At 40.4% G+C, this 27,926-nt stretch overlaps 1 protein-coding gene across 1 annotated transcript; it reads right to left on the bottom strand.

Annotated features, from left to right (window-relative positions):
- Positions 1–105: 105 nt before the first annotated feature.
- On the bottom strand, positions 106–25,944 carry slc17a7a (solute carrier family 17 member 7a). Its single transcript, XM_033645178.2, has 13 exons — positions 25,748–25,944; positions 10,023–10,275; positions 9,749–9,867; positions 9,516–9,630; positions 9,346–9,433; positions 9,074–9,160; positions 8,544–8,686; positions 8,232–8,381; positions 7,515–7,647; positions 6,282–6,392; positions 4,889–5,016; positions 4,727–4,796; positions 106–4,641 (listed from the first exon to the last, which is right to left on the bottom strand). Exons 1-13 carry the CDS (start codon positions 25,807–25,809, stop codon positions 4,346–4,348), a joined length of 1,755 nt encoding a protein of 584 aa, XP_033501069.1. The 5' UTR covers positions 25,810–25,944; the 3' UTR covers positions 106–4,345.
- Between the last annotated feature and the right edge of the window lie 1,982 nt (positions 25,945–27,926).

Below are 27,926 nucleotides of genomic sequence, written 5' to 3'. Positions count from 1 at the left end.
GCCTAAAAAAAAAAAAAAAAAAAAATCAACACTAATTTAATGTGTCATCATGCTGTCAGTCATCCTAATGACATGACTGTGCTGAAATAGTGACCTCATTTTAAATCGCTTAATTTTTTATTATAGATAAGGATATCATCTCACATTTACATCTTTTATACATAGAATATTTTCCACATCTCTGCATGTTTAAATATGATTGTTTCCTTTTTTTATTTTTACACTTTTTCCCACCACACATTTCATCAAGGAGGAGGAGGAGGACAACATTGGAACAGCCATAAACTGAGACAAAGAGAAACTTGATTAAAAATACACTGATACAACACTTAGAAATAAAATTGTTCACAGGGATAATCATTCATGTCTTTTAGACACTTCACCCAAAACAAAATTTGCCTTAATCACTTTTAAAAATAATTTATTGACATACTAACACATTTCACCATGAAACCCTCATTTGAACCAAATTAATTCTTTTTAACATTCCAACAGAGTATTTTCTCACAAAAGTGAGCTCACATCACAAACCCTCTACACGTTAAAGAGAATTAGATTCTTGATCTGAAAAAGAGCTGTCTGCAAATGTACTTTTTAATAGATAAGTAAAATAAAAAAACACTGTGTGTTGGCATGACCTGTGAGTACACGCAGAGGGCAAAAGTTGTGTGTGTGTGCATGTTTGTGTGTGCATGCACATGTTGTTTCATGTATGTCGGCTCTATCTACTGTATGTGCCAGCGCAGAAAAATGTACTGTGCAGCTTGTACAATGCGACAGTTCCTCTCCTGTATGAGCATGTTAGTGTCCTCTGAGGAGAAGCACCTCTGGACTCCATTACCCAGCTGTCAGTGTGTCAAGATGAAGAGGGTGCTGCATTTAAAGGGCACGAGAGGCGCTGATGTGATTGGCCATGATTGTTACCAAACCTTAATACACCCTTTGATAATGGATTATAATAGACTCTTCTTGTTTCCATGGGTGCGCTTCACACCATACAGCCATGTCAATACAAAATAGTGTGCCACCACTCCCTCTGCACTCTGTGCATGGTGCATTTGACTGTGCGTGCATAAAATTAGCACCCTGTGTGTGTGTGTGTGTGTGTGTGTGTGTGTGTGTATATGTTTGTGTGTGTAAAAGGAAGAGAGGGATGGCGAGATACTGCACTGCTGTGCTCATTAAAACATGCTCACCGCACAATGTTTCAGCACCTGCACCCAACACAACAACACACTCACTGTCACACACACAGACACAAAGACAATCTGAAAAGCTCTGACCCACCAACTCAAAAGTGGCTGTCATTTATGTACTAAAGTATTGAGGCAATTAATAGACATAGGTATTTGAATTTTAACAGCCACTGGAGACTTAATTTTGAAATTCAAACATCACTGAATTCATAGCATTGAAGAATTTTACTTAGAAAACCATGTATCTGAATTTGTTTGCGCTGTAATGCCTCTTTGAAATTCAAATATGACATTTAATTTTTCTTACTGCTCACAAATTCAGATCGAAGAATTCAAGTTTCATAATTAAAAAAATAGATTCAGGTTTCTCAAATTTAACTGGTCATACTCAGATATAAAAATTCAATTAAACATTGGTCAATTCGACTGGTCAGAACATTCAAACTTGATTGCTTGTCCTGTCCTGGATGTTGCTATTTGAGTTTTTTAAAATTTGTTTTTTAAACTTTAATCTTTAGATCTGAATTTGACCAATTGAATTTAAGCATCCTGATTTTTTTCAGTCGAAATGTATTTGTTCTCAGTTTCTTTTTGAAATCAAAATATGAAATGATTTGCAGTTTCACAAATCTAGATCCAAAAAACAACACAAAACACACACCCACACACACCCACATACACACAGATTCAGGGTGCTCAAATTCCATCCATCCATCCATCCATCCATCCATCCATCCATCTGCTTATCCGGGGCCTCTGCTCAAATTCAATTGGTCAAATTTATAACTAAAGATTTAAGTTGAAAATAAATAAATAAATAAATAAATAAATAAATAAATCAGGACAGGCAATCAAGCCTGAATGTTTTGGCCAATTAAATTTAAGCAACCTGAATCTGTTTTTTCAAAATTCAAATATTTATATCTCTTTTTTGCCTCCATACTGAAGATATTGAAACAGCATCAGCAGAGATGAGAAGACAGAGAGTATCCTGTTAAATACAGGGAGGAAAACGGAGGGAGAGGCAGCCACAGAGACACAGAGAAAGGCCGAAACAGAGGCAGCACGTGCTGTGGTGTGCCTGCGAATATTATAACTGTTGTTCCATGCTGGTTACGCAGTGGAACAGTTCAGCAACTATCACACTCTACTTGTCATTCTCGGCCACCTCTCTAATGGGAGCGCACATACCAAATGGAAAGTCACAAATGTCAGATGATTACTCATCTGACCCATAAACGTGGTTGGACGTGACCTAGTTTGGTCAGACCCAGGTGAGATTCAGCTAGACACCACATGCAAGCTCAAAAACACACCTTTGCACATTCCAGTGCACACACACACACATAAAGGGGAGCCTGTTGTAACAAAAGCTTCACAGCTTTAAACACACAAATACAGACCGATACAACACCTAAGCACCTTATTCCTCTTTGACTCAATAATTGGAAAGTCATCGCCATGTGTGTGCATACTTTAATTATGCATTGCTTTGGAATCATAATGTTTGCATTGGCAAAGGGAAATTAACTGGATGCATCCAGCATCTGGATAAGATTGTCCACAAGGGGCCTCGCTCATAAAAACACATTAGCTTTTAGTTTGTGTATTGATTTTTTTTATCATATGCTCAGTGTGATTTCTATCAAGGCTGAGAGCCTTGAAAGTAATATAGACTAGAAAGTGTGAGCAGTCCACAGACGTGACATCACATTTTGTATTTAGTAGCTAAGTTTCAAAGGTGGGACCATGTCAGTTTTGCAAATCACAACTAAGTCTCAAGTCTTTGCACTCAACTAGTCCTAAACTTTGGGTAACGCACCTTAAACAATACATAATGCGCTCTTCACCAAATGTAATGCCATTTAACAACAGATTAATACTCTTATACTTTAAATTTGTACTTATTTGTCAAAACAGGTTTCCAACCACATTTTACATACTGCAACTCTTTTTTTTTAGACAATCACATGTTTTTTGTAAGGGAAATTCATTCATTCATTCATCTTCTAACCGCTTCATCCTCTTGAGGGTCGCGGGGGGCCTGGAGCCTATCCCAGCTGACATCGGGCGAGAGGCAGGGTACACCCTGGACAGGTTGCCAGACTATCGCAGGGCTGACAATAGAGACAAACAACCATTCACACTCACGGACAATTTAGAGTTATCAATTAACCTAGTCCCCAATCTGCATGTCTTTGGACTGTGGGAGGAAGCCGGAGTGCCCGGAGAGAACCCACGCTGACACGGGGAGAACATGCAAACTCCGCACAGAAGGGCTCCCACGCCCGGGATCAAACCGGCAACCCTCTTGCTGTGAGGCGAGAGTGCTAACCACCACACCACCGTGCCACCCTTGTAAGGGAAATAAATCATCTAATTTTTTTTCCAACAGGTGCTCAGTAAAGTATTGTTAGTTTTCCAGGATTCTCTCCTGCAACTTGATTGGATCTGGGTATTCATTATTATTAATATTAATTGGATCAGGGAGGCCATGCCCCCCCCCCCCCCCCTTGGGGAAGTCACTGGTTAAAGTCCAAACTGAGTTGCAAGTCTTTTGATTTTGCCAAACCAAACCTTTGTGTTTCCAAACTGAGGCCCCAAAGGTGCTTTCCCAGCAAAAAAAAAAAAAACCTAAATGTGTGGCTTACACATAAAACTTTAAATACAACACAATGCCAGTGGCTTGAGAGAGTTGCTGTACAGGCAAAAAGTCCACCACACACACACATATACACACACACGCACAGATAGAATCTCCTCACTGATGTCGTGGAAACAGAACACCTGACCAATCACAACGAGCTCAGGAGCAGGAAGGAAGTCTGGAATATGAGTTCAGTTTTCGCTAATGAATACTGTGTGTGTTTGTGTACATTGATCACTCTAACACTTGCATGCACGTGCCTACACACACACAAACACTTGCACGCACGCACGCACGCATGCACGCACACACACACACACACACACACACACACACACTGGAATTAATCAGATGCATACTTTTGATATGTGCAATCGTTAATAATGTACAAAAGCACACAGCAGGTCCATTCAGTAAAGCAGTGACTTTCTTACAATCCCCTTCCAAAAACAATCTTCCTCTTTTCTTTATCTTGTTTTTAAACTCATATCACGTTGATCTTCTATGTCAGCTCCCTCTCCTCTTCTCCCCCGTACATATAAGAGTTGTATCCAGGTGGCTGCACGTACTCCTCAGACTTATCCCAGTCCGACACCCATCCAGAACCAGCTCCTCCTCCTCCTGCCCCTCCTCCGTTGGATCCAACAACTGGTTGGTTTATGGCCCCGTATTGCCCACCTCCACGGTAGAGCTCCTCTGTTTCATTGGCCAGTTCATCCTCATCTATAATACCGCACTTCTCCTCACTCGTGTCCTCTATGTCCGCCCATGCTTGCTTTTCTCCCGATGCAAAGAGTCCTAGGGAGAAACAAAATCTCATCAGCCAGCACTTTGAGGTCTTCTTCACATGCCTCACAAAACACTATATTCAAAGTCAGCATACCATAGAAAACCACTCCTCCATAATGAACGAGGGAAGCTATAAGGAAGACATACTGCCACTCTTCACGTGTCTGAAAAGTTGTAAAAGGGCATGGAACACAGGTGAGTTTGAAAGCTAACACATGGCATTATTAAGTTGATACAAGTGAATGTTTTCTTTTACCTTGTGTTTGGTCATGGCTCCCACTATGAGAGGACACACCATTCCAGATAGTGTTCCCACCCCGTTTGAGATGCCCATCAGTATGCTGGCATATCGAGGGGCGATATCCAAGTGATTGACATTAAACCCTGAGTGAAAGAACAAAGGCAGTGCACAACATTATATCCCCAGTTTCAAATCCAAATGTAAAATGTCTAACATGTTACTGACATTTTTAACAACAACATAGTAAAGAGGCATCAATTAGGGAGGTATTACTGTTGTTTTAATCATCATGATACCAAGTCAGCCCTCATCAGTGTAAAAGAATAATGTCATTTTCTTATGTTTTTGTGTCTGGCTAATGGGAACAACCATTTCTGAAATTGGTCCTGTATTGAGTGAGAGCGCTGCAGCCAGCAGTCACAAAACAGGCTACAATGCAATCACTGGGGCATTTGTACTTTCAATGTACAGTATATCCACTAAAATCGCTTGTTTTTGCCACTGACAGGTTTAGATTATTACTGTAAGTGTCTGACAACATTATAGAAGGGACCCCTACAGAGATATACCTTTTTCTTAAAGAGTAAGATCCTTTTTGTTTAACCAGAAACAGCCTTGACATTGCTATCACCAAACCAACCAAACTCCATTTAAATAAACAGTAATTTTAGCGTGTTCATAGCCAACATATTTTCACAGCAAATTGGGTGAATTAAGCGTTTATTTCAGCCAAAACAAAGTTGGTGATTGTTGTAACATTGGACAGACAAACCAAGTTTTTTTTTGTGTGAACTTAATTTTGTTTTAATGACTTTGACTGAAGTGTGTTTTACGATGATAAAATTACTGTTTATTTAAATGAAGTCTGGTGAGTTTGGCGATAGCAATTTCAAGGCTGTTTCTTACTCTTTAACAAAAAGGTCTGTGTCGGTAGGGATCCTTTCCATAATGTTGTCAGACAGTAATAATAAAAATCCGAGCCTGTCAGTAGGAAAAACAAGCCTTTTAAGTGGATGTACAATGTCACTGCACAAATGCCCCTTGTGGTTACATTACCCCATTTTGTGGCTGCGGGCCTCTTGCTAAATATTGGACCACTTTCAAAAATTGTTGTTTCCATTCACAGTCACTTAGACACAAAAACATAAGAAAAAGTGTCTGGGTTGAAAAATACCCAAGTTACCCTTTAAAGGAATAGTACGACATGTTGGGAAATACACCTACTTTCTTGCTGAGAGGACGTTGATACCACTCTCATGTCTGTAAGGTAAATATGTTGCTACAGCCAGCAGCTGGTAATCTTAGCTTAGCATAAAGACTGGAAATGACAGTTTGGTGTTTTACAGGGTCTATGTGCTGGACTACCTCTTGGCTTGTACACAGCATGCTTGTTTATAACGTCTCTCACCTGAGATGGCAAATCCACTGAAACCCACAGCGAGGACCAAAAAGGAAATGGCAACACCTTTTGAATGAGAGTATCCCACCACCAGCAGGAGGGTGGCCTCCATCCCAAAACCTGAAACATGTAAACACATCAAAAACTAACACAAGAAGGAAGGAATGAGGTGAACTATTCACAAATCTATACTCTGTCTCAACAAGCAGTCACCTGTTCTACAGTAGTGACTTAATTACGTTAGAAATGGTACATGTGTTTATGCACAGGGAGAAGAAAGACTGATGCAACCTTTAAGTTGTGCTAAAATATTAATAGGACTCCAGTACTGGCAGCTGCGGCACTCCAAACCCTCTGAATGCCAGTTGCTGGGTGAAAGGTACCAGGCAAATGATGTAACTACATTTCAGGAAAATGATGGCAATCACTAACAAATACACTAATGAAATATAATTTTGATTCAGTAAATTAATGAATTAATGAATGAATGAGTTTTTTTTATTTTGGTGTCATTGCATGGAAATATGCTCAGCCTGCATAATCCAGGACCAGAGCCCAAACATATTTTCAGACAACACCAAACAGAGGACAAATGGAACAGAGCAGCAAAAGCATAGTACATTGACCAAGTTCATGGATCGCACACAAAGGAATTTACTGAGTAGCACTGAAAAAAATCAAACTAGTTAAACAAATTTTCTTGCCTTCTTTTCCAGGCTTTTGCAACAAAACTGGCATACTCAAACATATCAAAACTAAACTAGAAGATGTCATGGTTTAGAGGAGGCATTTCATGCAACATTAGCTCTCTTAAGCCACATAACTCACATTCTCTGTTTTCCTCCTGAATATCGTTTTATCACCAAACCTCAGTGGCCAGAGGAAGAATACCAGCTCTCAGCTGTGCAACTAAAGATCTTTGGCTTCTAGATAGGTGAGATGTTACATCTGGTTCAGGGCAAAACTTCTGTTTTATAAGCACATATGTCCATAGTTTAGTTCATTTACATTTTGCTTTGTATTATCTGTGTTTCTGCTGATCAGAGAGGATGTTGAACTCCATTTATATGTTGCTTAATTTGTAAAATTCTTCACTACAGCAAAGGCGAAATGCCATCTTTTTGTTCCAGTGTGCAATTCAGTTTCTGCTCTTTCATTGTCTTGTGCTCTCTTCTCTCCCCCTTGCTGTCATTCCTCTTTACCCTACTCCAGCTATCACCCGCTCCTGTTTGAAACTCTCACCTCCACAGTTCATGAGCTTCCTGACGTTGGTGGTGGACATCAGGTTGTGGGTTCTCAGGTAGTCTGCCAACTGGCCTCCAACAGGCACAATGATGGTCATCACCAGATGGGGCAAAGCTGACACCATGCCCACCTGAAAGAGGAAAGGGGGAGAGCGTGAGAGATTGTTTATGTGCAAGTTAGAAAGAGACACGAGAACATGTTTTCATTTGAGTGTTAGAAACAATGAGAGGACGAATGTTGAAAAAGGATTGAAAACAATAACTCATAGACCTTTTAACTTCCAATCTTGCCCTGTGTCAGAAAACAGCCTTGTCCCAGACAAGAATTCACAACTTCAAACAATTAAAAAAAGGCGGGGATGCTGCTCAAGTACAAGTAAGCTTTTTATTTTATGATAAATTCAATAATAAATCCAATCAAAATGTGTCAAAGTGAATATCATACCAAGCAGCACAAACCTAAAACTTTCCAGATAAAGTTTAAATAAATCATTTAAAATGCTTAAGGCAGCGAGTGCAAAGTTATCTACAACAACGAGAGGCTGAAAAATACTAGAATTTTCCTATAGCTCCAGTTGCAGTGCCTTTGAGCACCCTCCAATGGCTACAGCAGATGACTGTAGCTTTGGGCATTTTCCAATTGATAGAAGACATTTCTTAAAAACCCAAACTACAGCTGCTGGTCTTTATAGCTGTATACATGATACAATCTCACCTTGCTGATCTCAAAGCCAAAGACTTCTTCAAAGTAGGCTGGCTGGCTGATGAGCAGCAGGTAAAAGGTCCAGCTCCTGCAGAAGTTGGCCACAATGATGGCGTAGACTGGCATGGAGGTGAAGAAGTGTCTCCATGGGGTTTTAAATTTCTGCCACCAAAAAGGAATAAGATATTACTAGGATCCACTGACTTCACTGATCAAGAGATAGAGAGTCAGCCGAGCGTGAATGAACAATTGTTTGTGTGCAAGTCTGAGAGATTTCCAGTGTTAGATTGATTGGTGACACATGAACATCATACAGGGCCCTACTTGGAGAGGATTAAGAAATGCTGCAGACTCTCCGATTGCATCTTCAATGTACTTCCTCTCCTCTGGTGTGATGGTGGGATGGGCTGCGGGACTCTCATATGACACCAGAACCCAGAACAGATACCAGAATATCCCAAAGCTGCCTGGGAAAGGGAGAGAAAGAAAGAAAAAAACAGATATGGGTACAGCTGAGAAAGAGCAAGAGAGTTCAAGGGTACAGAACTGAGAGAAAATGAAGACAAAGCTGCTCAGACTTCCCTCCAGGTTGCTGTTAATATTGCAGCACTGTTAATTAACAACATCAGTGGTAGGCTGGCAAGATATTTTGATTTTAAATACTCGATGCAGACACATATAGTCCTTGAGAGTCACATAAAAGCCATTCAAACCTTTCAGTCTTGAATGTGAGCAACAGAAGCACACTTGCTGATTTAGAAACATTTTCATCTAATGTATGTATTAATATATTGCTTGGCTGAGCAGTCATAGTCCTTCAGTCAGCAAACACATTTGAATATAAGGATACTAACCATAGACATAGAATACTGAAGGCCACCCAGTGTATTGCACCAGTATCCCAGCTAAAGGCATGGCCACCACCGCCCCTGCATAGGATCCTAAGAACAAATCAAACATAAAGCAAAAAGAAAAGTTATTCATTTTCCCTATATACAGTACATTATATGATTTATATGCCTATTACATATTGTGATATATTGGGCATAGAATGTATACAGTTTCTTTAATTCTCAAAGTTTCTGTAGATATTGAGTTTTAGTGTCAGTTAGGCATGAAACTTTACCACAAAAGGCTGTTGTGGCTAATCGACTTCTTTCAAGAGGAGGTGCCCACTTGGCCCAGATCCCGTGGCAGGCTGGGTATGATACACCCTGTAGGGCACGACACAGTCAGGAAACACTCATGCATGTAGTCTCACACAGAGTCCTGTAAGCACAAAGACACATACTGTACCTCAACAAGGCCCTGGCATATCCTGACCAGTATGACGCAGCTGTAATGGCAGCGAGCAGCAGATGGAATCAGCATGTTGAGAGTTGATGTGGCCACTATGGCAAAGCCAAATACTCTGAAACACACAAAAGACAAACAAACTTCCTCAGATTGATAAATCAACCTCTTTATAGTACATCAGATTACAGAAATGCCTATATCAGGGAAGACATTGTAAACTGGAAGACATTCACCTGTTGGCTGCAAATTTTTGACATATAAAGCCACCCGGGATCTGTGTGACGATGTAGCCCCAGAAGAAGGAGCCGTGGATCATCCCCACCGTCTCAGGGTCCCAGGTGAACTGTGCAGCCTGGAGAAAAGAAGATATATGACTGAAACTTAACTTTAAGGTTCAGACACAGTCATATGAGCAGAAATAAAGCAGATTATAGAGAAACAGATATAAACCCTAAAAACCAAACAAGAAAAGTCCAAAATCTTCTGAATTTCTGCTTTGCCACTTACCACAAGTACTTCCTTGTTGCCTTTGTAGACAGTGTGGTCGTTGACCATGCTTACAATGGCCACACCCAGGTTACACCGGATACCAAAAGAGATGCAGAATCCCAAGCCAGACAGGATGGCGATGATGTACCGCCTCGGTAGGCCGAAGCAGGTACAGTCCACCACCGGCAGCTCCTTCTCCTCCACCAGCTCAGGACGGCCCTCCGCTGACAATTCAATGGTTTCTCCATTGGGCTGCCGCTTCTCAATCAGCCTGAGGTGAGATACAAAGAGAGATTATACAGGAGGCTAGAACTACTCACCAGCCTCTGCACTTTAGGAAATAATGTCTAATCTATTTCCATGTGATGTAACACTGCTGCCATGAAAAAAATAATGCATTTTGGGTTTATTCTGTTGGTTTACACAACACTTCAACATGTTTGCAGTGATGGACCCAATCCAAGCCGAACACAGAGGAACAGGTTAACACTGAAGCTATCATTCATTTTATACTACTGATTCTTTAAACAGCCTGATTGGGATGATCTGCTCTAACAGTGCAACACTGCAAGAATCCATTATGGACGTAATTGTATTTGTTGTTATTTATAATTCGCTGATACATGCAAAAGCTCCAGCTGCTCATTTAAAAACTCAAATGTAGATTGGCATTTCCTTAAAAAACCAATCAGACACTCCTCGGGAAAAAGAGGGGAGAGGTGACAGTGAGGAGCTGATGCACACGTCCTCTGGGGACAAAAAAATTGCGTAACATAGAAACGGTGGCTCAAAAGGGGATTTCCTGAGAGGTTGGGGGACATTTCTAGTTCAGGTGAGCCATCTATGCTTCAAAAAGAAATCTGTTGTAAAAGCTTTAAATACAGGAAACATGGTGGTCTGGTGTCAGCAAACATGTTTGAGCAAAACAATGCTTTGCCGCTTTGCTTTGCTATTTTTAATGCTGTGACAAGGAGTATATATCTTTTCTTCATGCATATTTTTATGCCGTTGTGCTGTAGACAGCTCGGGTTGTCCACTTTGTCCCTTTCCATTCTAGTGAACGCAATATCTAAAGGAATTTCTTCAAATTTGGCACAAACATCCACATTATACCTTTGTCTTTTCCTAGATACTTTTCCTTGACCTTGATGGAAAACGTCATTAAGTCAGGGAAGGATGTGAAGGATAATTTATAAAGACAAACATGGTGCTGAGAGAATCTCATTGACCTTACACTATGCACTGGCAGATGTAATTGACATGGGTCACTTGAAATGTTGCAACTGCAAGGACTTGTGGGCCAGCATTATTTCTCTTCTCTTTCGTAAAGAATGGTCCAGTGTACCCAATGCTAAGGGAGATAAGAAAGGAAGCACTGAAGGACTTTTAGATAGCATTTAGAAAATTCAACCAGCTCTTGTCATTGCTACCACTTTGATACTTTCGGGTCATTCCACTCAGTAAGGAACCTTCATAAGCCAAAAAAAAAAAAAAAAAAAAAATCAACCCAACTGCAGCCTTAGACTCAAGGAGGAACTGATTAGATCTTGGTGGTCAAAGGTCAAGGTCTCTTGAACACTTAGAGAGAATTTCATTACATCTGGCAGAAACTTCCACTTGGGCTGTGTTTTATTAGTTGTTCAACATGCCCTCGTTGACTACCCTCTGCACTTGCTCTTGGGGAAATCCCCACTGCCATCATAAGTGTTGTTGCATTTGTCTGAAAAACTTAAGTGAACTTGGTGAGATTGACCCTCGGAGGGCTGAGGGACCAAGTTTACACACATGGTTAGGTTGCAGTAATGTATGTAAAACTCATAAAACTGTTAAAATTGGTGAACCAGGAGAGATTGGACTCAAATGCACGACTCATGAGGCAGTTCAGGTAAGTAAATGAGTCTTTACTAGTCAAAAGGTTTGGTACACACAGGACGATAAGTAGAGGCAAACAAATCCAAAGGGACAAGGCAGAGGCAAAGTCAAAAAACAGGTCCAAAAAAAACAAGAGGCACAGGGAAACAAAAGGCTGGAATGTTAGACACACAAGGAGCTAAGACAGACTCGCACAGAGAGAAAACAAGACACACACTGAGAGGCCGTTTACACGTGGCCGGCTATTTTCATAAACGGACATTTCACCATCTCCGTTTTCAAAAAGATCTTCGTTTACACTTACCCGTGTATATATATACACACACACACAAGAGCATGCCAAACATGTAGGTGGCAGTGTAATGAGAAGCTCAAGCCTTCCATATATCCATTGTCACCATAGCAACATAGGTCGCACTTTTGACATAGGCGCAAGTTCCGGCACATACTGTGACGTCGGCTGCCCATAACTCCGTTTATCTCTGTTTATCTCAGTTTACATGCAAACGCGCAACCGGAGTTTTCCAAAATCTCCACTCTGGCCAGAGTTTTTAGAAAGACTCGTTTTCAGAGGAGAAATCTCCGTTTGCGTGTAAACAAAGGGCACAAATGAAGGAAGATGTCTCCGTTTATCAAAATCACTGTGTACGTGTAAACGACCTCTAAATACTGTGGTGAGGGGAGGGATAACAAGGCACAGGTGAGGCTAATCAGGGCGGGACAGACAATCAGACACAGGTGAAGCCATCAAAAGGGAGGGAAAACACACAGGGGCAGGAAGTGAAGTGATCTGAAATGAGAGGAGATTCAACGTAAAACAGGGAAGAACATGAATGAATGAATAAATGAATGAATGAATAAAAACACAACCTAAAAAACTTGAGCTGTGACACTCTTTACTTAAAACTGAAAGAGAAGATGAATCTGTGACAATAACAGTTTTGATAATCACAATACAGATCAAAAATAGAAATTTCTAAATCAGAAACTGATGCAGCTAGTTACCAAGCGCAGACATATTGCAATTATCTGCAGAAGACGCCTTTGCAATACCTGCAGTCTGCAGGTATTCCGGATCGTTTATAAAAAGGAGTGCAGTGTTAAACCTGCAACTGGCCGTCGATGCATGATAGTTTGAGCTGAAAGTGTAAAAGAATAGGTGCATTCCATTTTAATCCCCCGCTACCCCTTTGACCACTTCCCCTCTGCTCTCCAAGTGGCCTCTGTGCAACGTATGCTGTTACGTAATACCAAAAGCTGATGTTAAGTGAATCAGGGAAAGTGGAACCACTAATGAAACACAGCCTTGGACTCAGGGATGAACTGATTAGATTTTGTTGGTCAAAGGTCAAGGTCTCTGTGACCTCACAAAACATGTTTTTGACCATAACTCAATAATTAATTTGCTAATTATTACAAAATTCAACACAAATGTCTAATAGGATAAAATGATGAAATTACAACATTTTATATTGAAAAGGTCAAGAGTCAACTTCACTGTGACATCATAATGTTCTGCAAAAACACTTTTCTGGCCATTATTCAACATCATAACTCATTTCTTCTGGGACATTTCTTTCCCACTGCACAAAAAAAACAATAAATGCCTACAAACATCAGGCTTTGTATTCAGTGGGAAAGGTTACATTCGGCATTCACTCCCAGGACAAATGCCTCTGCAGCAGTCATGGGTTTATCAGTTCCAGCTCTGATTGTCTTTGATTGACAATAATGGAGTTACAAAACCTAGGTGGACATGCTAATTTTAAACCCTTTGCCAATGCAGCGCAATTACACGCCACAAAATACTGTCCATCTCTGTCCAAGCAGTGCTTGTAAATCATTCCAGACTTGTTCAGCGCTGAGTTTTCCAGAGAGAGAGACTGAATAAATAAGAAATGTAAAAAAGAATCAACCACCGTGACAATTTCAGTGGCCTCCATGCTGCTTTCTACTGTTTATCAACCTGTTTTTCCGGCCTGCCTGTGACGTCAAACTTGACGCACACTATTTAAATAAACAAACAAAACAAAAAGAGAAAGCCATACTTGTCTACTGCAGAGCCTTATACATAGCTCTTGGGTGTCCACCTTGAAACTGTGCTGATTGTATAGATCTTCTGTGCTGCTAGGCTGTAGCTAAGTGTGAAGCATCCATGTTTTAGAGTCTGTAGCTTTTTTGCAGCAACATCCATATTTGAAGCATTGCCTACTGTCATGGCTACTGCTTTGGGTTCTGTCCTGTTCTTCTGGTGGTCGACCACAAGCTCATTGGTTTTGCTGATATTGAGCTTTGGGTGATTGACTTTGCACAGTGTAATGAAGCTCTATATCAGTCTTCTGTAAAAATAGTCTCTAAATGAAGATGGCGTGTTTCTCACTGGAAATTATTCACTGAAATGATACATGTCAATATAGTGATAACTTCCATTTCACAAAAAATACGCTTAATACCTTTGATTAAATGATTAAATTCCTTCAAAGTCTTCACTGTATGAGTCTGGACAGACATGGATCTAAACTTCAGCTTAACTGGTTGGTGTTGGCATACAACATACAACCGTGAGGTGGTAAGTTCTAGTTTTTACTGCAGAGATTTTATCACACACACACACACACACACACACACACACACACGCACGCACACACACACACACACCTTCATGCAGACAACATACACCATGTTGGGGTCGTGTCTGACTCAGCACGTCCCAGTGTGTGGTAGCAGCTGTCACTAGCCGAGGAGCAGAGTTAGCCACGACAGCAGATTCCCCCAGTGTCCGCTCCTTCAGGACGCCTGAGACCTGCTGCCATACTGGTGCTGTTCAAGATGTCCACTCTCTGAGACGCAAACAGGAGATCTCTGGAGGCCGACATCTAACCACATAAAATTACTGAACGGACTGGCTTTTGTCTTTATGCTGTGAGGTTATTCACAGGGTGTGTGAGTGCAAAGACCGATTAAAAAAGAAAGATGATAAAAGTCGTGAAGAGTCGGATGTCTTTTAGATTGCCAATTTACTGAACTGCAAAATTTATCAAGAGAGTATGATCAATATTTGAAGTGTAATTTCTAAAAATACATCCATTCTGTCCCTTTTATTTTTTTATCTAAAATGTTTTTTCTTTTTGTCAAACCAAGGAATTTCTGCATTTACCTTTATATTATTTCAGTTAATGATTGTCCTAGAAGAGACCAAAATTCTTGTTATTTTAGGCTGTTATGACCATTTTTGTCAAATGGTGAGTGTCACATTTTTTCCACAGGAGTCAAACAGAGAAGTGAGGAGAGCAGCCATCTGTGTAGCATAACCTCCATACTCTCAACAACACCCCCCACAAGTAAACACAAACCCACACAGACAGACAGACACACATGAATACGGTAGACTCAAGTACATGCTTTCTGCAGATACATTTCTCCGATTAAATCAGGCAATGTGCAGCACTTTCCATATGTTTTAACCTGAGTGTGTGTTTCTGTGTGAGTTCACAGCAAAGTGCACTTGGGTGTTAGCCGTCCACCTTCCATTGGGCTGATCCAGTTAGTCAGTGAGCTGGAGAATTATGCACAGAAACGGGCATGATCACCACAAGCATTTGTTTCATTTGACGAGGATAGTTGCCATTTTAAAAACCTGTTTCAAATTCAAGCATCAATACGTTAACCAAAAACAAGTGTTTACTGCATTGAACGTGGCTCAGTGTTTCAAGCAAAGACGACTCATCTCTCTCAGCCTCTCAGCACATACCGAAACTCCAAGATAACTTATTCACGCACGCTAACACAAGACAAGTCAGACTCTGACACTGCTAAATTATTGATGTGTTTTTGGGTGAGATAAATAATTCAGTCCAGCTTTTACACCATGATCTGTCACTACCTATCTATCTGTTCGGCTGTCTGCATATGTACACTCTGTCTCATCCAGCCGGTCGTTATATTTCTCAGTTATGCATGTGGATTTCACTCCCTCCCCCATTATCACACAGCAGACTCTGCATAATCTCTTTATACATCCGTGCTATCCGTCAATAGACAAACAAAAGAAAAGACAAGCCAATGTAATGATGTATAAAATTTAACCTGGGGCCATCATGAGGTAGTCTGTTTCTTAAGTAAAACACAATGGGCAACAGAAAAGTAATACTTTGTAAAGCATCGTTTTGGAATTTGTAAGAGATTAGAGAGGCTGCATCCGCTCTCTCTCTGTCTCTCCCTCTCTCTCTTAATCTGTCACAACATTCAGATTAGGATTACAAAAATGATTTACTTCCGGAAATGAATACAGAAGGACAGACTAGGCGTGGTTCACCATGCTTCTGCCTCTATCACGACACACTGGTTAGTTCATGCTGTCATCTGATTCAGTTTTTAGTCCTTTTGTGAATAAGACTGCTTTCATTTACATGCTGTTATTTTGTGTCTCAAGTCAAACATTTATGATTTCTAACATGTCCATTTTTTGCCCCATTTGTTACAAACTCATCACATTTTTCTGTGTGGGTAAATATTCCATATTTCTCTGAGACATGACCTGTTTGACTGACTTAGTGGTGTGGACAAATGGGCTGCTGAGCAGTGCCAGGGAAGCTACTTTGAAAGTATAGTTTAGCAAGCTGCCAATTACTTCACACAGGAAGAAGTTGAACTACAGCAAAGCTACCCTATAGGAGAAATATAGTTTGATTAACTAAAGCTAGAAAAGTAGTTCCAACAACCGTGTAAAAAAAATAATCAAATAGTCAATGTACTTGTGATACAAAATTATAATAAAATATAATACAAAAAAGTCATGTGCCAGCAGAAACTGGGTTTATTGCAAAAAGTGCCCACTTGTTCATATCAAGTCATATATAACCCAAAAACTATTGGGCAAGTGCAAGATATGCCAGCTTTGTTTTTTTTTTTTAATAAAATGTCCATCAGTCAGACTCCTGCCCTCATACTATAGAGTCCAGGTGGGGTTAATGCATAGCCTGGTAACCTCTAAAATAGCATGCAACAACCTCTCTGGACATTTGGTAAAAAAAAAAAGGAAATAATCAATACTGCTGACTAATTGTGGGCAAAGGGAAAGTAAATTAAAGTAGAGAAGCAATAACTAAATAAAAAAGCCTTCCAATTTATGGCCCCAAATTGTTTCAGGTTTCAGTTTCAGTGGTTGACTAAAAAAAATGTAATTAACTACCTGAAACATTATGCAAAAATTAATGTAGTTGAGCTACCAGCAAGCTGCAAAATGTTTGGAGAAGCAGGTTGGAGTCCGACACAAAAGCTAAACGATGTACTGCTGTAAATGGGGGCAACAGCAAAACATATTTTAGCCACCTAAGAAAAGTCGCACCTAAAAAATCAATATCAGTTACACTGAATTTTCACTGCTTTATGTTTCCGACAGACAGTCCGCTCCGCTGGGAACACTGTCAATGGCTTCAGTTTCCCGCCTATGCTCTTATCAACTCCACCAGACTCTATTGACAAAAATGGTAATTTTAGCACACTGAACACAAGAGCTGCTGGTCTAGTGCTGCTCTGATCAGTTTGTGTTATTGTGTGACTTTGGTGAATCCAAGCTAACCCTTTTAAACGCCAAAGTCACACACGAAGGCCAACAAAATAACTGTTTGAGGCAGCAGTTGACCAGCAGCTCCTGTGTTTAGCAATATTCAATCTATTTTTTCCTCAATGGAATCTGGCTTTGAAGACAGCGATATAATGGCTTCATTTTCCCGTTGGAAATCACTTTCTAACATTGAGGTGAAGCAGTGAAACAAACTCTTAATATAGCATGCACCTTAACTAATACTGCTTTTTTTAGGTGGGACTTTTTTTGGGTGGCTAAAATTCATTTTGTTGCTGGCCCCTCCACAGCAGTAGATTGCTTGGTTTCAGTGTACAACTCCAGCCTGCTTCTCCAAACTTGGGGCGTACTGACAGGATTGTGTGTGATATACTGTCTACAATTAAGTACCCCTTACAACCCCACTTAAAAAAAAACAAACCCTGAACTATCCCTTTAATAGAAGGTGCACAGGCCTCAGGACGAGGTGCTCCACAGTGAAGTAAACACAAGGAACAGATATGAAATAACCAATTCTGCAAATCAAAGCAAAAAGTTGATCAAAAAGTTGATGTGACACAAAGGAAGGTGTGTGCATCTTTTCTGTTGAATCAGTTGGCCGCTTGCTCTGCTGTCCTCTCTGTAAATGTGCTGACTCGCCCCCTGAGTGGAGCTCAGCATCCTACCTCAGAGTTAGTGAAGGTTGCAGGAGAATCCTCATTAAACCTCACGACAGATTGCAGCCTGACACCTACACATACACTACCAGCTAATGAGGCTAGCCCACAGCAAAAATTACCGTTAATTACAGATGCTTCCCACTAAAGGGCAATCTCACTCTCGTGTGTGTAAGTGTCTCAAAATAGCTGACTTGCTGAGGGTCTCCCTCTACTGATATGGTGTTTTAATGTGTCAGTGAAGGTGTTTACTAGTGCTCTCACTTAACAAACAAACACAGTGATTAGGATATAACATAAATCAATGCTATCTCTGCCAGTACAAAACTTGTAGAAATGATAGGTCACTGAACAAGTAAAGGTATGAAACACAGAGAAAAGAAGCTCTGTCCCTGGACATTTGCCGTCGTGTGGGGCTCACAATACTGTGAGCTTGCACTCAGCTGATGTAGCTTCTCTTGTTAGCATAGCGAGGACCTGATTGGACTCAGCTGGCAACAATTAATGAGCGAGAGAGCATGAGCAGGCAGGAGTCCTGTGACCTCAGGCTCACTGGAATATCATAATTACAATAGTAACAGGCTCAGTGGAGACTCAGTAACAACTCACACCTCAAACTGAGCTCATATGTGTGCTTTTCGCCTGAGCACAAGAAACAAAGTTCAACATAAAACCTGATCTGACATAAAATGTACAAAGTCAATCAAAGAAATTTAGTCTAAAAGAGACTTAAACACTAGAGTTAAAATTCTTGATCTGATTAAAATAACTAAATAAGTGATTAAAGAACATCTTAAGTAGACCTAAATCATTTTGCATTTACACATTGAATATAGTGAAGTAATAAAAGGGCTCTATGCAAAATTCAGAGTGTATAAGTTATCTGGACAAGATTCTCAACATGGAGGTGCCTGAGATGCCAGCTAATGGTGCTAACTCCATGCCCAGCTTACTGTTGTATGAGTGCAGTGCAGAGCGCCAGTGATGAGCTAGCCAGCGGGATACACACATGCACTAACATGCACGTGCAGCTGAACCAGCTTACCACAACAAACCACAAAGAAGCTCAGATTACAGCACACACACAGAGGGAGCATGACTTAACTCTCCACTCAGGACACCACTACTCCACAACATCTGATAGCAAATAGTGGTTTGCTGCTATATTAATGCTCTGAATATCACATATGAAACCTTTCAGTGGGGCTAATACTCATGATTATTTTCATTTATCTACTGATTATTTTCTGGATTAATCAATTCAACGTTTTGCTTCTAAAACAACAAAATATTTGCACATAAAAAATTCCTACAGTCCAAGATGATGTAATATTCATACAGCTTATTGTCATTTCTTTAGCCTTTATTATAGGACAGCTCAAGAATGACAGGAAAAGGGGCAGAGAGAACAGGGATGGCATGCAGCAAAGGGCTAGAGGTTGGAACTGAACCTGCACCACTGAAAGGACTTGGCCAATATGCACATGTTATCAGGCCACCCCTTCACACAGCTTGTTTTATTCCAGTGGTTTTCAAACTTTTTGTGCCCAAGGCAAATCTAGGGCCAACATCTCAAGGCACACCTGTATCTATATCTGTGCACAATAGCCTCACACACCAGGCACACCTGGATTTGCATCATGGCACACCATTTCAGAACCACTGTTTCATTCAATTAACTGTCCAAAACCCAAAGATATTTAATTTGCTCTTGTATTTGACAACAAAATCCTTGCATTTGATCATCTGTAGCCAGCAAATTTTGTGTTTTGTATACTAGTCAAATAATCAATTAATTGCTGCATCTTTTAAGCATTAATGTGCAACTCCCACCCCAGGACCCACGCACACACAGTAATTTCTCTATTAACCATTGAATACTTAATCATATATAACTCCTTAAATACTATTTCTATTTGCAGCGATTGTGATAGACCATCATTATTCCTTTTCATAAGGTGGTAAAAGGAGTGACAATCTGTCTGAAGATCACTGAGTTTTTCTTTTCACATTTGCTGTTAAATTGTGAGAAAATATTCATTATTTTGCCTAATTTGTGATAATAAATCAGCTATGACTAAATAACACAGTGACTCTCACGTGCTGGTTGGTGACCTGGGACTTTTGTTACCCTGTATATTAAATTCACAGAGCGTTCTGTGTAATCCTCTGATAAGAGGATGATAGAGAGGGAGAGGGAGACAGCGAGGGAGGTTGACAGTAAAATATTATATAACGCCAGATGCCCTGGTCATTATTTGTCCACATCGTATGCTGAATTGATCAGTTCAGTTGTGATGTATGTAAACTATGCTTTTCTTTCCTCATATCAGCCAATCCACTCTAGTCCTCTTGTCTAAAAATTAATTCTCCCTTATTTGTCCTCTGTTTGTAGGTCAGGTGATTGGATGTATGGGCGGTAGCTTAAGGATTTTGTTTTTAATTTTATATTGCGGTTACTTTGTCATTTTGAAAGTGGTGTCTCCCCCTTTCTCCATGAGCCTCTCACTCTCCCTGAAGTGAACAGATTGGGTCTCGGTGGGACTGTGTCACCCAGGGAGACACCCTCCTCCCCATCCTGTCACACCACTTTTTTTCTCTCTCTCTCCTGTGGACACACACACACACACACACGCACAGACACACAACATTCGAACACTCGCACGTGTGACCTTCATAGACGTTTTATCTAAATACTCACATAGTATAACTCAATCACTGTTTGAGTGCTGACTGCATCTGCACACACAAACACACACACACACACACACACACACTTTTACTACCTTTACTAGACAGCTAATGATGAGCTGCGCTGGGTCATAAGATATATTAAAAAACCTTTTCTCTCACTGTCTTTTTGCATCCCAGTTCTGCAACGCACAAAGGCAGCATAAATATGAAACAACAGAGCATTACTGACATCATGGACACAAACAGCATCGCTGCCAATAACGGGGCATGCTGAGCAGCTGCAGCTGACTTTACAAACTGCTCAGCTCTGACACTGAGGGGACCCTTCAATGTACCTGTGTGCACATAGCAGGGCTGACTCAAATGCTTCGAAGCTGTAATCACTGCCATGGTAATTGATGTCAAAATCTGTATCTGAATGCTTCAACTTTTGTTTTGTTTTTCACCACTAAAACTAGGAGGAAATGGAAAGTGTCAGACACGAATGAGGCCAGTGTTGTCAGTGCAGCCATCGATTTCCGCGTCAAGCATTAAATTGGCAGTCCGATGAGGAAAAAGAACAGGTGAGATGATTCCACAGCTGCCAACTATAGTCAAGCACTTGCTTTGCATCTAGTGATGAGGCCCGACTTGCAGCGTTCGAGTTATTGCTTGCAATAGTCCACCCTCCACCTTCTTTGCAGCTCGGATGCAGGTGGTTGACTACCGTATACGAATATGACCGATAACTTTTACCCCCCGCCCCTGCAGGTCTCACTGCATACCCTTGAAGCACTGAATAGGTAATTATCACTGAAGCTTTTATTTAAAATCTGAAGTGTATTTGGGACAGCCCTAGAACATAGCCACTTCCACACACAACGATACTGGCACAGAGTGTGACACAGTGATATAGACAGACGGAAAGACATAAGATCAAGACAGAGAACACAAGACGAAGTTTCTAGGATGTAGCATTGTGGTGTCTTTTTAAATTCTTTAAGACTCCGAAAGCATCCCAGATTCACTGATTAATGTTTTTCCACCTCAGCTACAATGAATGCCCGCAGAGTCATCTTTGTGCAGTCCTGGATGTTAAGTAGTCATGTGTTAAAATGGATGTGGCTTTACATCAGACTTGTTTTTTTCTTTTATTATGAAAATAATTACTTCTGGTAAGGGTGTCCAGATATACAAGTATTGACAATAACTGTGATAATTAAAAATGAAATATTGGTATCATGTTAATAATGCTCATATGATAATATTGGTTAAATAATCTAGTGTCTCCTAAATAATTTCTGTTCTTGCTTTGTATCCCTCTCCAACTCCCTACACTTGTATTTTACATGAAATTAATTTACCAGAAAAATAGAGAGAAAACCCCCACGATAAACAAAGTTAAAATGACTTTGACTGATAGCATTATCATTATAATTATTTTCATGATGTCACATTTTCTATAGACATTGTGATAATATTGTCATTCTGAATTCTTTTGGCCACAAAAAAAGTGTAGTGAAATTATTATATATATTGTGCCAGCCTTATCCTCTGGACCACAGGACCACCTACAGCATGTTGTGCAAAAGTGACTAACTGCAATATTAAATTTCATATTCATCAGGAAACCCTGCTGAGAAGTGAAGTCAAGAAGCAAAGCTGCTCTGTCTGTGGGTGTATTTAAAGTAATAATGCCAAGAACACAATGTAATAAATAACACGACTGACAATAATTCTTAAATTGATGAGAATGCTGTAATTAAAATGATGCCAAATAATTTGCAGTTTGCCAAAGTCTGAATATCACAAAATAGCACAGGTTCATGTCATCATTATCTGAATATTTCTTAGAGCACTTTTCAGTCCACTGTGTACAGTAAGTGAAAATATAGCACTCCACCGCAAGTAAAATAGATTAAAAATGGATAACCTGTTATATTTTGTATGGCAAAGGGAAACACACGCTTTCTTTGTGTAGCCATACAACCCTGCTCATGCAAAGAAACGCCCCATCCATTTAAAAGACTTTTAATAAAACAAAATGTGGCATTTTAGCAAGATGCAAAATGGTATACTATTAGAAATAACTCTATTAGAAAGTGTAACACGCACTAAAAATGGCGGTGAGACGATGCTGCAGTGTGATTACCTTCATGTGATGTTGTGGAGCAGTTCCTTGGCACAAGGAGATGAATAGATGACATTTAAACATAAATTCTAAGTTGTTTAAGGAGGGAATAGTGAAAGTAGAAATGTAGAGTGCACTTGACCTTACAGTGAAGAAGTTTATGCTTACCTAGTGGAGTTTAATATAGAAACAGGAGATGCATTCTGATGGAGAAAATGTTTAAATAATAGATGAACTCCTGGCTGCTTTCATCAGGAGGGATTTTGTCTGTGAGGTGGTGAGATTGCACACAGACACACTCATCTATTCACACAGTGCAGGGACGCCCTGTGTTCAGGATGCAACATATTCACACATAGATACATCAACACATACATCTTCCTTGTAAATTTGAACTGAATATTCACTTTTCCTTTTCAAACAGTTGCCTGTACCTAACACTGTGGCCACATAAAGCCAGAGTTCAGTGGCCAAGCCGGGGAAATGCCCACCTAAACCAATCTGGATCAAATCTTATACATCACATCTCTCATAGCATCAGCTGCAGCCGTGCGCACACACATGGCTCATGACCAGTAAGAGAGAAAAAGCCTGAGATTTGCATGACTGTTAATCTGGGAGACCCCGATAGGCTGAAAGTTATCTGTGCTGCTGTCTCAGTGGCTCAATAGATGGATGGAGGATGGAGGAGGAGGAGGAGGAGGGGGAGGAGGAGGAGGAGGGAGCGGCTGGAGGAAGTGACATGGGCTGGGATGGAGTGAGTGGGAGGGGAGAGTTTAGGGATTTGCGTGGCCCGACAGCTGGACTGAAAAACAGGCTATTTCAGGACGGGATTTATACGTTTGGTTGCTACCTCAAATCCTGAGAGAGCGAAAGCTTAAAGCAATGGGTATTGCATGAGGTTCTATCAGTGTCTTTAATCTCTCATTTTTTACTGAAATATTGTCAGCACACCAATCTGTGTTGCAACATTTGTATTGACATGCAATTTATTTATACAACACTAACATGTTTCTAAACAAGAAACTGCAATGATGTATGTTAATTTTTTTCTTTGAAAAATGACACTGGCATAGACATAAACTAGACGAGGTCAGCTTCTTCATCTCAAAGAGCCACTGTTTGTATCATATAAAGGCTGTCGAGGTGATACAGATTTCCTTTTGTCACTACAGGGCTGCAGGAAATGTAAAAAAAATTGGCAAAAATAAGACATTTTCTACGGTCCTAAAATTGCTTGTTTTGTCCAACCAGTAGTCCACAACCCAAAGACAGTGGTGCACCATCATCAGAGGCACACAAGGCAAATGTTTAGGGCCCATCCAAAAAAAATGTAAGGGGCCCCAGGCATGGTACTTGCACCTTTTGCGATGACAAGGATAGGCTTGTCGCAGTAGTCAGTGTTACTAGGGTTTCACAGTATTCAGGCACATACCAATTACATGACCTTCCCACCACAATCATCTTTTTTCTTTTTTTGTGAACTCCTAGTCGGACGACAGAAGCTACGATTACCTATAAACTGAAAGCCGCAGCACGAGATAGCAGGAGTTAGATTTCACTTATCACGTGATGAGAGGAAGGAGAGTTGACTGACAAGATGATGGCAGAGGATTTGATCGTCAAGTGGAAAGCAGGGGGCCTTGATGGGCTTCTTTGCCCAACAAGAGTCTAGGATCGCCTCTGCCTAAAGATATTCAATCTGCTGTCTGGAGAGGGACAGAGAAGCTAGAAGCTGAATATATGTTCAAGACTTTTGCTAAAAAAAAAAAAACCCTCAAAAGATTAATCAATTTTAAAAACAGGTGCCAATTTAGTCGCTGTTGATCAACTCCTTGATTAACTGACTTATCGTTTCAGCTTCCTATGACTGAAGTGATTATAATTTTGGCTTTTTTGCCTCTTTTTTGATCACAGTATTGACTTTATTATATAAAATAAAGTTTTATGAGGTTACTTTCCTGGGTAAATTTGTGTAAATGTCATGGTTCATTGATCAAAGAAGTAACTTTTGTCAGAGGATGTCCTGAAATGTTTCAGAAGATATACTGGTAAACATTACTTCATGTGTAAAAAACAGTAACGAAAAGATAGATAGATAGATAGATAGATAGATAGATAGATAGATAGATACTTGTGAGTTTGGTTCCATCTGATCAACGCTCTCATTGAGAAAACGCACGGAAACATTATGTAACCACACTTACACACTCGTTTCAACCACCAATACACTCAGTCCACTTTGAGCTGGGACAAATCTGACAAGAGCAAACAAACAAACAAACAAACAAACAAACGAGGAAACACCAGAGACAACTACATCATCCTTGATTTTTACAGAAAAAGTGTGCGACAATGCATCAAGCCACAACGAGAAACCCCTCTCTTGTCAAACATGCACACTGTAGCGAGCTCACTGAACTTTCACTGCACACTTTTATCACGATAACATCCCATATTTGACTTCAGTTGTCCTATTCTCCCCTAAATAACAATACACTATCCATCAAAAGACAGCCAAACAGTTTCTCCATCCCTGACTGCATTTTTCACCCACTTCTTCCAACCCAATCACTGCGCGCTGCGCAAAGCTGGACTTTTGCCTCTATATGTTTGTGTCTTTCAAAACCCAATAGTCGTCACTTTTCCCAGTTAAAATCATTAAGGAACAAACTTTTTCTGCCCTTGAGAGTCACTGTTTGGAGGACAGAGGATGGAAACCCGCAGCATGATGAACTGCTGTGTCCCGCAGAACAAAATCAGCAAACGCGTGAAAAATGGGGAAAAGTCAGAGGTGGAGTCGGGAATATTTAAAATAGATGTGTACCTGTGAATTTTCCCCAGAGTTTTGCCCGCGACCGCCTTAAACCTGTCTGGTCGGATCTCCATCCTTGCAGCTTCTTGACCCGGCCGGTGTGCTGATGTCCCGCGCGCCCTCCTATCCTGCCTGAACGCGCACAGTCCTCTCTTTCTCTGTCTCCCTCCCCCTCTCTATCCCTCCCTCTCTCATCCCTCCCTACCCACACCAGCCTCCACTTCACTCTCAGATGGGCCACAGAAAGGTGTAGGCCTTTCTGCTCCACTGTGAGAAAAGGCATGCAGCTGGTCTCTATTGGACATGTGGACTATGGGAGTATGGATGAATATTCAAAGCTGAGATTAATAACCATCATCCTGAGAAGCAAGGGTGTTTTGTTACAACACTGACAGATAGACATATGAAACTGAGGGTTTGGGTCTCCTCTGTCAGAAAATTTGGAGGATCAAGTATTTCATTTCCTCTATATGGTGATTTTTATGCACCAGTTTGTGTCTTTCCAGCATCAACTTATGATGCAAATGTCTTTTTTTTCTTTATTTTCATTTGTTTTTTAACCTCTGATATCACTGTTATCAAGATTTGTACATAAAGAGTTCAGCCAACCCATAAAATCCAATAGACCGATACTGAATGGACTAGTCATAGCACATAAAAGGTTTCAACTATAATTAAGCAGATATAAATAAAACACAAAATGTTCTAAAGAACTGAACATACAGAGGCCTTTCTTGATTTGAAGGTCAAGTGTGTAGGATTTATACAGGGAGATATATTGGCAGGGATTGAATATAATAAGTATGTTTTCTTTCATGTATATTCAGCTGAAAATAACAAGTGTGTTTTTGTTACCTTAAAATGACCCATTTATATCTACCTAGGAAATGGGTCCACCGCAGAGTCCACCATGTTCCTTTAGTATCCCAGAACAGACAAACCAAACACTGGCTCTAGAAGGGCCAACTCACGTATTTGTGTCGGCTATTAGTAGTTAGCAGCCCCTCCTAGAGAGCAGCACTGAAAACACTGATTTTTGTAAAACTGCTTTATTCAGTGTTTTAGTAGTTTTAATCACCTGGTCCATTTGTTTTGGAGAGGAAGAGATCTCTGTGGATAATTTGGCTCCCAGTAAAAAAATCTGGATTCATTGGAAGTAAAGTAAGCACACATTAGCAGGTGTTGTGCCGAGTCGAACAGTGTTGGAGAAACACTAGCCCCTTTACACTACCTCTTCAAAGCAGGAATATGGTATTGTTATGCCTCCTCGCCGTGTTATAATGTACAATCACAGAATGGGGGGGCAGAGTGGTCTCCCCTTTAAGCTGCCACGGGAGGCAGTAACATGCCTAAACGGTGTCTGAACAGGGCAGGACAGGATGGGTGTGACGTTTTGACGAAGTGTTAAGGATGTGACCCACCCTGGGAGGTTTACAAAGTAGCTGTTGCAGTTAGTGGCTAACTACAAGAACAGCGGCATTAAATGTCCACAAACTGGGAAAACAATGAGGTCCAGGAGATTAACAAAGACGGTAAATGTTTGTTATTCTCATGTTAATGCAATTGTTGTTTATAAAATGTTGTCTACATGTATGTAATATGTCACACTAGAGGCCAACACTGTTGGGTTAAGGCTCAATTATACTCCCCTCATGTACAAAAATAGAAACGTAAACATCACCATCCTCATACTTCTGTGTGGCCTTTAAGATGGCATAGATACAGCCAATAGATGGCACCAGAGGGCAGAGTCAAAAGTTTCACCCAAAAACAAACAAGGTGATGTTGGAGGACGTCGTACTATTGTACCTTTAAATGAAGGCAGTGTTGTCAATGGTGTTGGTCTGTGCGGCCATTATATATATTCCAATATGTGAATGAAGAATTGTTTTCAGTATTTTTACTTTATATTATTATATATTTCATATTGTTATATATTGCCTGCACAATCTCTGGTGGTACTATTCCGTTTTGTCTGTATCTGTTAGTTTTCAGAAAACATGCATTAAGACAAATAAAATGAATGCAGAGTACGGACAGAAGGTTACGTCCATCTCTGTCTCCATCTCCATTTCTAATACTGAGCATAAATGAGCCCTTACATGTCATCTCCATCACATCTCTTTTGCTTCCACAATTCCAGCATACTGTCTTAAATCACACACTGGAGCGGAATTATACCGCTGTTGTT

This window comes from Epinephelus lanceolatus, chromosome 18 (genome assembly GCF_041903045.1).
Source record: "Epinephelus lanceolatus isolate andai-2023 chromosome 18, ASM4190304v1, whole genome shotgun sequence".
In the NCBI taxonomy this organism is placed as follows: domain Eukaryota; kingdom Metazoa; phylum Chordata; class Actinopteri; order Perciformes; family Serranidae; genus Epinephelus; species Epinephelus lanceolatus.
The sequence above is the reverse complement of the archived record's forward strand: the minus strand, read 5'-3'. Positions and strand labels throughout refer to the sequence as shown.

Coding starts and splice junctions, on each gene's coding strand:
- slc17a7a (XM_033645178.2), bottom strand. CDS start 25,809: ATGGAGATCCGACCAGACAGGTTTAAGGCGGTCGCGGGCAAAACTCTG. Junction 8,382..8,543: donor CATTTCTTAATCCTCTCCAA/GTAGGGCCCTGT, acceptor TTTTGGTGGCAG/AAATTTAAAACCCCATGGAG. Junction 7,648..8,231: donor TTGGCTTTGAGATCAGCAAG/GTGAGATTGTAT, acceptor TTCCTCTTTCAG/GTGGGCATGGTGTCAGCTTT.